Below are 14,323 nucleotides of genomic sequence, written 5' to 3' on the forward strand. Positions count from 1 at the left end.
TACCACCTAGCGACATCCCCAGCTTTTTTAATATTTTATTTAGAGACAGAGTCTAAGTTGCTTAGAGCCTCACTGAATTACTGAAGCCAGCTTTGAACTCAAGGACCCTCCTGCCTCAGCCTCCAAAGTTGCTGGGATTAGAGATGTGAGCCACCACACCTGGCCCTAAAATAGATATTTTCTAATGTATCTTTTAAATTCTCTTCTTGTTTCATTTACAGTGTTTTCTTAGTTATTTTCTTAGTAGATGCCCTGGGGATCCCAATTAGCATCTTAATTTCTAGTTAAACTCTAAAATAATCTAGCTTGGATTAATAGTAAATTTTAACATTTATTTAGTTAGTTAGTTTTCGGTGGACACAACATCTTTGTTTGTATGTGGTGCTGAGGATCGAACCCGGGCTACACACATGCCAGGCGAGCGCGCTACCACTTGAGCCACATCCCCAGGCCAATAATAAATTTTAATAGTTTATAAAAACTTTGCTCCTTTGGCTGCACTCTGTCCCCACTCCTTCATACTGTCATTACAAACTACACCATTACATGACAGCACAGTTTTATAACTACTGCTTTATGCAATCGTCTTTTAAAGACATAGTTGAACACAGAATTACAACAAAAATATACCATCTTTCATAATATCTATGAAATTATCCTTATGTTTTTTTTTTTAATTTTTTTAAGTTGTTGATGGGCCTTTATTTTTTATTTATTTATTTATATGTAGTGCTGAGAATCGAACTCAGTGCCTCATGCATGCTAGGAGGCGCTCTACCACTGAGCCACAACTCCAGCCCACCTTACTGGTTTTTTTTTTTTTTTTTTTCTTATTTCTTCATGTGGATTCAAGTTACTCTCTGGTAGCTCCATTTTAGCTCAAAGGTTCACTCACCATGTTTATATGGCAGACCTGCCAGCAATAATTCTTATGAGATGTCTTCATTTCTCCTTTATTTTCAAAAGACAGAGAACAAGGGTTTGAACTATTTTCATTCAAAGCCTACCACAGTCTGCAGAAGCTGGCCCAGTGGGAGGTAACAGCACCCCTGTGTCTTCAGCTTGGATTTAAGACTTATCCACCCACTTCCTTGAAGAATGAGTGACCTTGGGCACGTTAAGTCACTGCTCTGAGCCTCAGTTTCCTCACATGGAAAAACGGAGATAACAATGGTGTTGAGCTCAGGGGTGTTGGGGATTGGTTTCACCATTAAAGCCCTGGGGTGTTGGGGGAGGGCAAGGGGATTCAGTGACTGAGCTTCCCCCAGTCTACATTCCCTCTCCTGCTCTTCCTCTCTTAGAGGCAGCCTGGAAATAAATGACAGGGCAACTAGAGAGCCATGACAGAAGAAAGCCACCCACGTTATAAGCTTATACATGTGATTTGGACAACCGGCAAGCCCCACACAGTCCTTTCCCAATATAATCCAGGCCCGGGGTGCCCATGACAGCTGGACCAAACCTCCTGTCTGCCGGGCAGCACCTGAGACCATTTTGAAGGTCCGGGCCAACCTGAGAAATAATCTACAGAAAAAAAGAGCAGACAGACGCTCGAGGCAGCAATGAGGAAAACTGCTGCCCCTCCAACTTGTGTCTGTGTCTATGTCACTGCTCATACTAGTCTCCCTGGACACTTGCAAAAGCCATCAGGAGAAATAGGTTTGCCTCCACCTGGTCCAGCCCATTCCCTCCTTTCTTGGGCCTGGTACTCACCTGTCCCCCATCGCAAGCCCTGCTCTGTCCCACTCCTCCCTCCAAAACAAGTGACACTGATGACTTGTGCCTCAAGGAAGGTCATTTATTTCCAAGATATAGACTGTACTTTTAAGACAGGACTTTTCAGAAGCAGGAAATCTTAGTTGTTGCTTAGAGAAGTGTGTCAAGGACACAGTGAAAGGACCCATGCGGAAGTGGGGGGAGGGCTTTATCCAACACTGTTACAACACTTTTTTAAATGAGCAAAACATCTTTAAAAATCCTTATAAATTCTTTATAATATGTTACACATTTAGAGACAATATTTACAATAAAAGGCTGGGAGAGGGAGGAGACAGAAATCTACTTTACAGCAAATTTTTGCATAAAACAAGAGGACTGACCGAGGTGGCTGCGGGGGCTCACAACCCCACCTGGGCTTCCCTGGAATGAGAGAGGGTGTGGGGGGCCTGGTGATCTGAGGTTTATTTACAATGTGAAAGGGGCTTGTGAGGGCTGGTCCCGCCCATCCTGCAGGAACAGCTCAGTTCAGAACCCAAAAATCAGTGATACAGACACCAGGGGTGTTCTTGAATATTCCCCTCCTTAAGAGAAAGTGGGGTCTGCGCCTGAGCAGTGGAAGGAACAGGCACAGCTGGAAGAACAAAAAGGAGGGAGGTACCAGCAGGGGTCCGAGGACCCTCCTCAAACTGGGCAACAAGGAGTTCCCCGGGGTGATAAAAGAGCTTGTGGGGGTGACTTAAGAGGTTGGCAAGAGTGTGTAGGGTATGTGACCCCTGGTGAGGGTTTACAGTCCCGTCTTTGCAGAACGGCCCCAAACCCTTCTCTGGCTCTGAGAAGCAGGGGCAGGATCCCTGTGGGCACCAAAGGCAGGGACCCTGGGGGCACATGGGAGGACAGGTGGGAGTGAGGGCAGAAGTTGCTACTGGAAACACCTTTGGACAGTAACACACACACACACACACACACACACCACAGACGCCCATTTCCCCCCAGGGGCACCCCTCTCCTCTCCCCAGACATACATACATACACCCCGCTCCCTTAGCTACGAGCTATTGGCGGGAGGCGCAGAGGAAAGAAGCAAAAAGCCAGTGTCACCCGCGACCTTTCCTTTAGTCTGAAACTTGGGGGTTTCGGACTAAATCCATACCCCATGGTCAACAAGGGTCTCTAAGTGAAGCCATAGCAAGCCCAGAAGGGCACACTCAAGTCACATGTTCAGGGCACACGGACCTCAGCAGCCCCTTTCCTCTCCCCACCGCCGGCTCCCGCCAGTGGTCCAGCTGGGGTTTCTCCCCTGCCCACCGCTCCTCAACTCCAGCACACAAACCAGAGACGCCTGCGGCCCGGGGCGGCGCCCGGGGCTACAGGAGAGTGGGTGCAAGCCAAGGAGACCCCAGTTCCCCAAGGGGCTCGGGGAGGACTGGAGTCCGAGGGGCGTGCGAAAGGGAAAAGGATGTCACAGACACTGATGGAGACGGGAGGCGGTCGAACGGCGTGGGGGCTGGCTCTGCAGGGCCGCCAGGTCTCCTGGTGGCAATGAGGCGGCGGACGATGAGGCCCGCGCCTTGGTGGATTCTAGGCTGCTGAGGCCGGAGTCCTTGTTGTCACTGTGTGCCCGCGCACCCGTGGGCTCCGGCCCCCCACCTCCACCCAGCTCCTTCCATTCGTTGAAGTTGAGGTCGGTCAGAGGGCTCTGCACCACCACCGTGTGGCGGCGCCAGCTGCTCCGGCGCCGCCGCGTCTCAGGCGACAGTGGCCGCCGCAGCCGCACCGCCAGCATGTCGTCGGCCGTACCGCGAAGGCGCAGCCGCAGCGCCTCCATGCGCGAGGGCCGCGAGCCCAGCGCCGCCGCGGCCGCCGGGGGGCGCAGCGACTCCTGGCTGCTGGACGAGGCCGAGCCCGGTAGCTCCGGGGCGCGGGCGACTCCTCGGCCCGCGCCCGTGCCCGCGCCCTCGGCGTCCGGGCGGCTGCGGGACAGGCGGCGCCGCGCCAGGGTGTCGCAGGGTATTAGGTGGTGCGAGCTGAAGGAGGGCCGGCGCACCAGGCGACCCCCCGGGCCCGCGCCACCCTCCGTGTCCGTCTCCACGTGGCTCAGCTCGCTGCGCTCGTCGTCCGCCTCGTCCCCCGCCCCCGCCCGCCGGCCCCCGGCGCCCGAGCACACGCTGCGGTCCATGGTGGACAGGGTGGAGTAGCCCGAGACGATGGAGCGCGTGTCCGCGGCCGGCCGCTCCTCGGGTGCTGCCGGGGGGCTGAGGCGCCCGGGGGCCTCGGGGGCAGTGGCGCTAGGCAGCTGCCCCTCTGGCCGCTCCGGGGGTCCCGGCGCCGGCGCCCCGGGCTTGTGTGCCTCCTGTTCCGAGTCGTCGTCGGTGCTGCTGCCCAGCCCCCGCGCCTCCCGCCGCTTCTTCCGCTTGCGGTTGACCGCCGAGATGAAGGAGATCGGCAGCATCTCCCGGGCATATGGCTCCTTCTTGGGGGCCCACGAGCCCTGTAAGGGGAGACAGATCAAGGTGAGGAGTCGGGGCTTGATGGCCTCAGCGCCCTCTACACTCACACCATACACCCTCCTCAACATATAAGACGTTTCTCCTCCATCCTTGTGTTAGCTGAATGGTCACCATCCTTGCGGAGACCACTCCAGCCCCTCCGCCATCCCGAGGCCTTCCCAGCACCTTAATCCAGATCGCAGATTTTTCAGGGAACTGGGGCGGGTCCCCCACCCGCCTCCGAGTTCTATATCCATCCCTAGATAAACCTTTTTAGACACAGCCCTGCTATAGTCTCTCCACAGTGCCTAACACTTGACAGTTGGAGCCCAGTTCACATACACAGTCCTGGTTGGAATCACCAAAGCTCCCTGAACACTAATCCCCGTGCCAAGCAAACACCCAAGTTCCCTCTCCATCACCCCGTTTGGGAAACCTGCAATTCCACCTACACAGCAAATTCCACCTACACAGGGCTCAAATACACTTTCTCCTTTTCCCACCCAGCCAATCCCCAGGCCCAGATCAATCCAACTGCCAGCTGGCTGCCAAAAATGCCTGAAGAATCCTGTACAGTGGACAGTTTGCATGGGAGCCTCTCCTTCCACCCCCAGCTGGGTCCACTGGCCTCTCCTCCACCAGCCCACCTGCTGAACCCTGGGGATTTTGGTGAGGGCCTCCCACCATCTCCCAGAGTAACCTATGCTGCCCACCATAGTAGCCTCCTGGACCTTGCTTTTCATCCTCCCTTTCTGGCCTCCTGCTCCTTTTGGGGGAGTTTCCAGAACTCTGTTTTCCACTCCCCTGGAAAATAATGTTAGCAAACAACACTGCACAAGGCCGCACTGTCCTACTCCACTCTTTCCTTTGAGCTCCAGAATTCCTCTTCCACCTGCAAACCCATCTCTACCTGGGTGTCTCCTGGCACCTCAAAACTCACCCATCTGGGTCCATGTTGTTCTGCCTGCCCCAAACTGCCTCCATTCCTGTTCCTGACCTTAAGGTGGCCTTGTGACTCCCCCCTCTCTTTGCTCCTCTCAATTCTCCTGAGGAGGGTCCATGGCCAGCTCATCCTCAGTGTCCTCTTGTATGTTCTCACTCTGCCTTTTCCAGGCCATTCTTCCCCTCCTAATACGGCTCCTGACTCCATCCTTGCTCCACCTGATCTCCCCTCCTCCAGAGCCCTCTGAAGCAAGAATCTGATCTCCTCTCAGCTTCGATCCAGACTTGCATGGCCCCACCCTCATTGGGACAATTCCTGGGGTACACATGGGGCCCTTCACAGTTGCCCCAACCTCCCCAGGATAGTGCCCTGACCTGGACCCAACCCAGCCTTTACGCTGGTGATACTGCCCTACCAACCCTTTGAGTCACATGCCCTTTAACATTTCTGGCAACCATTAATGTCCCCTGGCCCTATTTGGTAGATCATCTGATCAAACTACTCTCTCATGCAATCTGGTTCTAGCACAGTGAAGTCAGAATGATCTCTTTCAGGGAATGCTGAGCCAGCACATTCACATAGAGGTCACGGGGACAATCGAGAGGAGGCTACTAGAAACTGGGGCTAGCAGAAGCAATGGGTGCCAATGACCAGAGCTGGATGTAAGTCATGGTAATCAACTTCTCCCCTGCCAAAGTGGTCTTATGAGTGAGTGAGCCCTCTGTCACTAAGGTGTACAAGCAGCGGCTCCCTTGGAGAGGTAAAGGAGACCCCTGCACCAGACTCCAGCAGCCTTTCTTTGGTCCAGTGTATTCACCATGCCGAGCACCTGCTAGATATCACACGTGTGTATTTGGAACCTGGCCAGTGCTACGAGACCTAAGCAGAAATGAGCCCATTTTAACCAGCTACTGATTAGCTAGCTGTTTTTACCCATTGCTATGGAGTGAATTGTGTCCCTCCCAAAACTTATGTTGAAGTTCTAACCCCCAATATGATGGTATTTGGAGATGAAACCTTCATTAAAAAATTAGGCTTCAGTGAGGTTTGAGTGCAGGGCCCTAATGGTGGGATTAATGCCTTTACAAGAAGAGATACCAGTGAGTTTGCATGTGGTTTTCTCTTTCTCTCCCTTTTTCTTCCTCTGCCTTATAAGGATACAGTGATAAGGTGGATGGCCCTCCACAAAGCAGAAAGGGAGTCCTCCCCACAAACCAACATGCTGGCTCCTTGATCTTGGATTTTTAGCCCCTAGAACTGGGGGAAATGTCTGTTATTGAAGCCACCCAGCCACAGTATTTTGTTGTAGCAGCCTGAGCCAAGACACCTGCCCTGGCAGTCAGCTCTACTCTAATAGTTGTGGGTAGGGGTGGTGGTGGGGGTTTGCGGTGGGGGAAGGTTCTGTCTGGGGCAGGCTTGTTGTAATGGATTCTGTCTCAGAGGGCAGGCACTGGAGCAGGCAACTAGCTGGCTCTGAGACCTGAGGCAGGTTACCAAAGTTCTCCCTGCCTCTTTCCTCAACTGTAAAATAAGGCTGATGCTATCTCTAGCTCACAGGGCACTTGATAGGATTAATAATTCTGAGCACAGTAATGTAGCAAGTGCTCAAAAAATGGCAGCTGTTGATATTGTTAGGGATTTTAAACTCAGCAATCAGTGAAAACAGGGGGCATCATTAGTGAGAGCTGAATTGCTGCCTTCACCAGCAAGCTAATCATCAGCCTTGGGCCTCCAGAGAAGGGCTCTGAAAGAATTTGCTACAGGATTTTTGTATGAAGGTCTTTCCGGAGCAGGGGTGTGTGGCTCTCCTGTCTCATTGGCAGTGCTGGGGCTTGAACCCAGAGCCCCGCACATGCTAGGTGAGCTCTCTACCACTGAGCTGCATCCCTACACACACAATTTTATTCCAATTTTATTTTGAGACAAGGTCTTGCTAAGTTGCCCAGACCGGTCTTGAACTTGAGATCCTCCTGCTTTAGCTCCAAAGTAACTTGGATTAGAGGTGTGCATCACCATGCCCAGCTTACACAGCAATTTTTATTTTGGGGAGGTAAAGGGGATCTAATCCAGGGTCATGTGCATGACAGACAAGCACTCTACCATTGATCTACATCACTTGTCCTGTCCTGTGATTTCTGAAGGTGCCTTAAGACCCCAAGTGGAGGGGAATCCCTGCTTTCCACTGTCTGTGGTTAGCACAAATATTTTCATGGGGCCAGATAGTTCTCTTTCGGGAGCAGGGTCATGAGGAGGTTACTTAGGACAGGATGAGGAACTTGTGGTGAAATGGATTGAGACAGTGGGAGAAGCCAGACAGGGTAAAACCAGGAGCCCAGCTTCCCCCTGCGCCAGTGGGACCTTGGCCGGTGACTGAGCTGCACAGAGAGCTGAACAGGAGTGAGGAACCACCAGAGAAGACAAAAGGGTGCTCCTTCCCCAAGAATTAAGGTAGCAGAGGAGCCTTCTGGTGTTAAGCTGGTGTGCCCCAGCCACCACGGTGGAACTAGCAGTGGCCTGTGATGTGTGCTGGCCACTGTCACATCAGGAACAGCCAGGACCATCCTCACAGGGAGGCGGCATGAGTGCGCGATTGTAATTTAGGGCACTGACCCAACTGGGTGTCCTGGGGACAGAACAGAGACAGGGCGTCTAGAGCAGTGGTGTGTGATAGGCCTGGGAGCCCCCTATTCCAACAGAATCTTCCCTAGAATCTCAGCTGAGTCAGAAACAAAAAGAGGAGCAGCCCAGTCAGCCCCATGGCCTCCTGTGCACCTGCTGGTGGCGAAGACCCCACAGAGGCTCCCAGGAATGCAGCTGACAACGCCCACCTTAGTCAGGCCACAGAATCAGAGACTGTAGTGTCTCCAGCCCGTTCCCACCCATGGCGGCTCACAGCCGGGTGGGGGCCAGGCCCTGGTGCCCAAGGCAGCCCTTCCAGATGGCTGAAATGAGACACCTCAGGTTTTTAGATGCTTGGTGGCTCCTACCAGACTGACTTCCAGCATCTCATGGGTCAGACTACTGAGACCACCCGCTACACATATAACTCAACATCTGCCACCTTGACGGCTATTCCTCTCTATTACTTAACAACCCGACAGCCATCTGTGCCTCTGTTTCTCAGGGGCTTGGTTGGCTGACTTAGGCTAAGGCCAAGAACACATCTAATTCTGTGCCAGAAAATCCAGAATCACCCCAAGCCCAAAAGTGGAGAATCAGAACTCATGCCCCAGAGCATTCTCCAAGGAAAGAGACCATTTAACCAGTTCCCTATGCCTCGATGCCTTAGAACACGCCCAAACTTCCAGTTATTTGAACCTTCTGAGCCTTGGTTTTCCTATCTATAAAATGGGGAAGGTACAAAACTCAGGTCCTTTGTGAGGATAAAATGAAATAGACCTTAGTATAAAGTTCTCTGCATAACTGCTGGCATCTAGCAGTTGCTCAAGAAATGTGGATTCACTTCTTGTCTCACCCTTCTGATTCTGAGTAACTCATCAGAGTCACAGTGAAGACTGAGTAAGTCTATAACAATAAAGACCCACTTTCTGAAAGGCATGGTGACTAAAAAGAGGGCCCTCTAAGGGGTCCCCAGGAGAATGCAGGAGGCAGATAGGCCCAGAACCTATTTGTGCCTGGGGAGGCAGGATTCACATTTTCTGGAACCTCTAGTGAAGTGGTCTGTGAGCTGCTGGGAGGTTGGTGCTGTATCTACTGCACTCAGGGTGTGGTCACCCTTCTGGCTAGGGGCCTGTCTTGCGAGTGGGGAAGGCCAGACCTAGCATGGCAGGATAGGGCTGCTGGGCTATGAGCTGACTCCAGAGAAGGGGTCACAGCCTTCAGAGGCCCCCTCCCTGCCCAGACACTCCCCAGTTTCTTGGGATCCATGTCAGACTTCCCTCACTCTGCTCAAACCTTTCCCACCTCCTCTGCTCTGAGCTGAGGACTCACCTGCTTCACTGAGGACAGCCCTCCGCTGGGAGCGCCCAGCCACCCTCCACCAGCTGTGCACCTGTCTCCTCCCTCTCCGTTTCCCTGGGGAGGTGCCTTCTTCAGCATGGCTGGCTCCTGCCTGGGGGCTCCGGTTCCAACTCTCTTAACCCAAGCTTCCCCTCAACCTCTCAGCTTTGCATTGTTTGCTCTCAACATGATTCACAGTCAGGCTTCTCAAAGAACTGTCTGCACATGCTCTCTTCCCTCCCTCACCAGGGAGCCGGTGTGTAGACTCATTCCACCTGGCTTCTGCCTCCACTGTACCCCAGGCCCCCGGGTGGCTAGTCATGTGCTTATTGGCTTACCGTCTTCTCCTCACTGGAAGGTAAGCTTCGTGAGGTCCAGAACCTATCTGCTTGGCTCAGTATTCTATTTTCAGTAACCAGCACAGTGAAGACACAGTTGACGCTCAGTAAGTATTTGTGGTGTCACTAAATGAATAAGCTGATCCTGAGACACACTGTTAGGTTCTGCTAACAGGCTAATGCTATGCTGGCCTCACAGAATGAGTTGGAAAGTGTTCCTTCCTCTTCCATTCTCTGGAGGAGTTGGGGAGAATTTTTTTTTTTTTTTTTGCTGAGGATCAAACTCAGGGCAAGTAGTCTAATACTAAGCTACATTCCCAGTCCAATGTTATTTTTTAAATGACATTTAAGTAATTATAATTTAAATATTATACTATAGTTGTATCTATCTCAGGATACATTCTGACAAACCTATCATTAGGTGATGATATCGATGTGGGAACACCACAGTGGGTACTTACACAATTCCAGATAGTACAGCCCACTACACACTTAGGCAGGGTGGGACCACTGTCACATGTGGTTGTCAACCAAAATGTCATTATACATTATGTAGTGGGGTTTTTTTTTTTTTTTTCTACTGGGGATTGAACCCAGGGCCACCCAGCCACATCCTCAGCACCACCCCACCCTTTTTTAAAAAATTTAGAGACAGAGTCTCACTGAGTTGCTTAGTGCCTCATTGTTGCTGAGGCTGGCTTTGAACTTGTGATCCTCCTGCCTTAGCATCCCTAGTCACTGGGATTACAGGCCACCCTGCCCATCTTTATTTTTAAATTATACTTTTGTATGTATGTATGGGATTGGTTTAGCTAAAGGTTGACCAATTTTATTGAACCCAGGGGCACTCTATCATTGAACTACACTCTTAGCCCCTCTTTTTTTTTTTTTTTTTAAAAAAAAAATGTATTTTGAGACAGGGTCTTGTTAAGTTGCCCAGGCTGGCCTTGAACTCACAGTCCCCTGCTGGGATTACAGGCATGCACCATCATGTCCAGATTTGGAGTGTTCTTTATTGGAAGGCTTTTGATTATATATTCAATTTCTTTAATAAGCTAGCTGTCTGACTACTCAGGTTATCTCTTTCTTCTTATGTGAGTTTTGTTTGGTAGCTTGAATTTTTCAAAGAATTGGTCTATTCTAAGTTTTTGAGTTTAAGGGCATAGAGTTGCTCACAGTATTTTCTGATTATCCTTTTAATGACTGGGTAGTCTGCAGGAATGTCCCTATGTCACCCCTGGTATTGGTAATTTCTGTCATTCTTCTTTTTTTTTTTTTTTTGGTGGTGCTGGGGATCGAACCCAGGGCCTTGTGCTTGCATGGCAAGCACTCTGCCAACTGAACTATATCCTCAGCTCTGTCATTCCTCTTTTTATTGTGTCACTTTGGCTAGAGGCTTACCAATCTTATTTAATTATTTATTTATTTCCAACTTTTGGATTCATTGATTTTTCTCAATTGTTTTCAATTTCATTGATTTCTGCTCTTAATTAGTTTTGTTAATTCTTTCCTTTTGCTTGCTTTAGGCTCCCCAGAGACCTTAAGGAATATTTATCATAGCAAACATAGTTATTGCTAAGCCCATTTTATAGATGAGAAACCAAAGATCAGAAAGAGATTAAATAGGAGCTAGGGATATAGCTCAGTTGGTAGATATCTTGGCTTGTATACACAAGGCTCTGGGTTCAATCCCCAGGACCACATACACACAAAAAAAACCCCGATTAAGTAACTTGTTTAATATCCCCATACCACCAAGTAGCAGAGTTGGGATTCAAACCCAAGACTGGGGCTGGGATTGTGCCTCAGCGGTAGAGTGCTTGCCTATCAAGTGCAAGGCCCTGGGTTCAATCCTCAGCACCACATAAAAATAAATAAAATAAAGGAATTGTGTCCAACTACAACAACAAAAAAATATTACAAACAAACAAAAAACCTAAGACAGTCTGAATCCAGAGCCTATGCTTCTAACCACTGAAGCGTGCTGCCTCTCAGCTGCTGGACTCCCAAGCCGGATCTTTCTACTACACCAGATGCCTCACCAAACATGGCAAGGAGTGGGGCTACTCTGTTCACCCTGGACTCTCAGGATTTCCCTCCCTCCCTCCCAGAAACTTTCCACTTCCCTCCTGGTCTAACTGCCATTCTAATTCTCTTAACCAAAAGACAGCGGATGGGTTTGTGGGGGGCGGTCAAAGTCCCAGAATTGCCTGGGCACTTACCTTGGACTTGGCTGAACTACAGGTGGTGGAATCTGCTGGTGAGAGACACAAAGAAAACTGAAAGTTGGAGAGGGCAAGAGAAGGCCGAGCCTTGTGAACACAATTCTTTTGCCTCAAAGGCTTCAGAACCCAGGGAGTTCAGAACCCTGAGATCTCCCCAGGCCTTAGGAGTGTGATGGAGTCTGATGGCATTTTCTATGGGATAAGGATGAAGCAAAAATGATATCAGTCACCACTTCCTTCAGAGGAAGGAGGTGACACAGGCTTCCATCCATTGAACCCTCCTCTTTTGCCCAGGACTAAGGGCAAAGGGGTGCTTTGCCCGATTTCGCTCCCCTTCCCCACCTGTCCCTGTTACTCTAAAACACTGGAGAGAAAATGCCAAACACCAGATGCAGTCCATGGAAACCACAACAGAGAAACACAGCAAATCACAGATGCTCTGGAGAAATGGAGACCACACGGTGCATAGAAAAGTGGGGGCCTACATCCACTCTTCGCCCCGCACCCCCCAGGACATGAGAAGGAAGAGGGACCATTTAAATGACGAAGTAAAGGGGTGGAAATGAAGTGAGTGGGACACAGGGGTACAGTGGGCTGGTGGTAAGGGTCCCGATAGGTTCCACCTCCAGTGCAAGGTGCACCTGCCCTTGGGGCAAGGTCTCTGTTGACATCTGGAGTCATGTCTGTGTGACTAGGATACCACTCCCTTAATATCACTGCGGGGGAGAAGAAACCAGAAACAAGTCCTGGCAGTGTCCTCTCTAAGGCGAGAGCCAGGGGGTTGATCCAAGGGCCTCCCAGGGTCCAAGTGGGGAGAGGGCAGGTGCGGTTAATCCACACTCTCTGGCAGGCAGGTTAGAGGTCCCCCAGCCCCCTCCCCCTGCACACGGTGAGAAGAGCAGGATGGGCTGACCACACGCGACACACACAGGGCGGCGGCAGCAGGTGATTAGAAGAGACAGGGGGCTCCTCTGCCATCCCCCTACCAGGTCCTCCGGCCCCTCCCGTCTCCTTCTCCCAACTAGGACTATGTGGGCTGCATCCTGGGACAGGAATGGGACATGCTGTGTGTGTTGGGGAGATAGACAGTGGCTGCAGCCAAGAAGAGAGTGGCCATGCACTTGCTTCTGAGCATGGAATTAATCTCTCCTCTGATAGGAGGGGCCCAGAGGCCCTGAAACAGGACTTAGGGACCAAGTGACCAGAGCCCTAAATGGAGGCAGAAGCTACAGTCATAGAAAGGCTTCAGGGGCATCACTGGTCCCTGGGCTGGGTCCTCAGTCAAGTCTCCCTCATGTTGGATGACAGAGAGACGGCCACAGTCTGAGCTGGGAAGGGCAGCCACTTGATGGCCAGATTTCCAGGTAAGGGGGAGCCAGGGTCCCGATCCGGTGAGCTCCTCCCCCAGAGAAGGAGCGTAGCCGGGGAAGGGCAGGGTTGGGGGCTGAGGGGTGGGCTGGGAACCAGCATGGGCAACTGGTATGTGGGGTAGGGTCCTCACTGCCAGGGTCATTTCTGCCCGCCCCGATGCCTGCCCAGCCTTCTTATAATCACCCGCCACTGTTAGTGACCGAGGCCGCGAAACCGCACTGTACCCTTTAAATTTCCAACAGGTCCGCTGGAGGAGGGAGGCGGGAGAAGAGAAGAGGGCAGGAAGGAGGGGTGGGAGGAGAGTGTGGGAAAAGAGGAGGGAAGGGCAGGGTGCAAGGAGAAAAGGAAGAAAAATTAAAAAGAGGAACCTGCCAGAAGCACACAGCTGGCCCCTGAGGAATCAAAGGCTCGGGAAAGAGACCAGCAAGGAGGGTGAGCGGCCTCTGCACAGCCCGCGGTGGGGCGGCTGAGCGACAGGAGGCCGGAGCCCCCAGAAGGGAGAAGGCCGGCCACAGCCCACTCTCCAGGGTGGGAACAGGAAAGAGGGGCATCTGGCCAGGTTTCTGGGACCCTCAGGATGGCAGAGCCCACCCCCCCATGCCCCTCCAGGCCCCACACTCACCTGAACCTGGGTCACCAGGGGGCACTGTCCTGCCAATGTTGGGCAGGAGGTACTCGATGTTGGGCACTGACTGAGGCTCCTTGTCATCTACAGGGGTCTGTAAACAGAAGGGAGGGGTCAGCCAGCGGGCCCCCAGGTGGCTGGACTTCAGAGCCCTCAGCAGGTGGGGCCCAGGTCTCCTCCATCAGACTGGGGCTCTGCACAGCTGGGAGGGTCTCCCTCACTAGGCAGGCACCTTGAGGAGCAGGCCTTACTGTCCCCACAGGACCCTTTTGTGCTTCGCCAACAAGGTGGAATCCCAAAGGCTCCATCAGCTGGGGTCAAGAGCTCTCTCCCCACCCCCCACCCCCGGGACTGGAGCTTCCTAAGTCTTTCACAAAGGACTGGAGGGCAGAGACCGCCTCTGCTCCAGGACTGGGTTTCCCCAGAGCAAGGCCTCTCTCCCCCATCAGACTGGGGGCTCACCAAGGCAAGGACTGTGCCTCCTCCCTCAGACCGGGGGTTCCCCCAGGGAAGGCACTTCCCCTGCTTGAGTCTTGCTGTCCACCCAGCCCCTAGGGCCACCTCAAAGCAGCCCCACCACCCTCTGCATCACTTACCCTCTCCCCCTTGTCCTCGTCATCACTGAAGAACCAGTCTGACTGCAGAGGAGGAAGAAG

The 14,323-nt window shown here is 52.2% G+C and overlaps 1 protein-coding gene across 7 annotated transcripts in view; it reads right to left on the reverse strand.

Moving 5' to 3' along the window:
* Window positions 1-1,777: 1,777 nt before the first annotated feature.
* Arhgap23 (Rho GTPase activating protein 23) overlaps window positions 1,778-14,323 on the reverse strand; it is an 84,580-nt gene continuing 72,034 nt past the window's right edge. For 6 of the 7 annotated variants that reach the window (XM_078042129.1, XM_078042131.1, XM_078042127.1 and 3 more), the window contains 4 exons: window positions 14,264-14,305; window positions 13,665-13,761; window positions 11,669-11,703; window positions 1,778-4,207 (listed from right to left, as the gene is read on the reverse strand). In XM_078042129.1, the coding sequence (XP_077898255.1) occupies window positions 3,179-4,207; window positions 11,669-11,703; window positions 13,665-13,761; window positions 14,264-14,305 (1,203 nt within the window). In that variant the 3' untranslated portion in view covers window positions 1,778-3,178. The remainder of the gene's footprint in view (window positions 4,208-11,668; window positions 11,704-13,664; window positions 13,762-14,263; window positions 14,306-14,323) is intronic. The other variant, XM_078042128.1, reaches the window with a different exon arrangement.

The sequence above is a fragment of the Ictidomys tridecemlineatus genome, chromosome 3 (genome assembly GCF_052094955.1).
Source record: "Ictidomys tridecemlineatus isolate mIctTri1 chromosome 3, mIctTri1.hap1, whole genome shotgun sequence".
NCBI classification, from domain to species: domain Eukaryota; kingdom Metazoa; phylum Chordata; class Mammalia; order Rodentia; family Sciuridae; genus Ictidomys; species Ictidomys tridecemlineatus.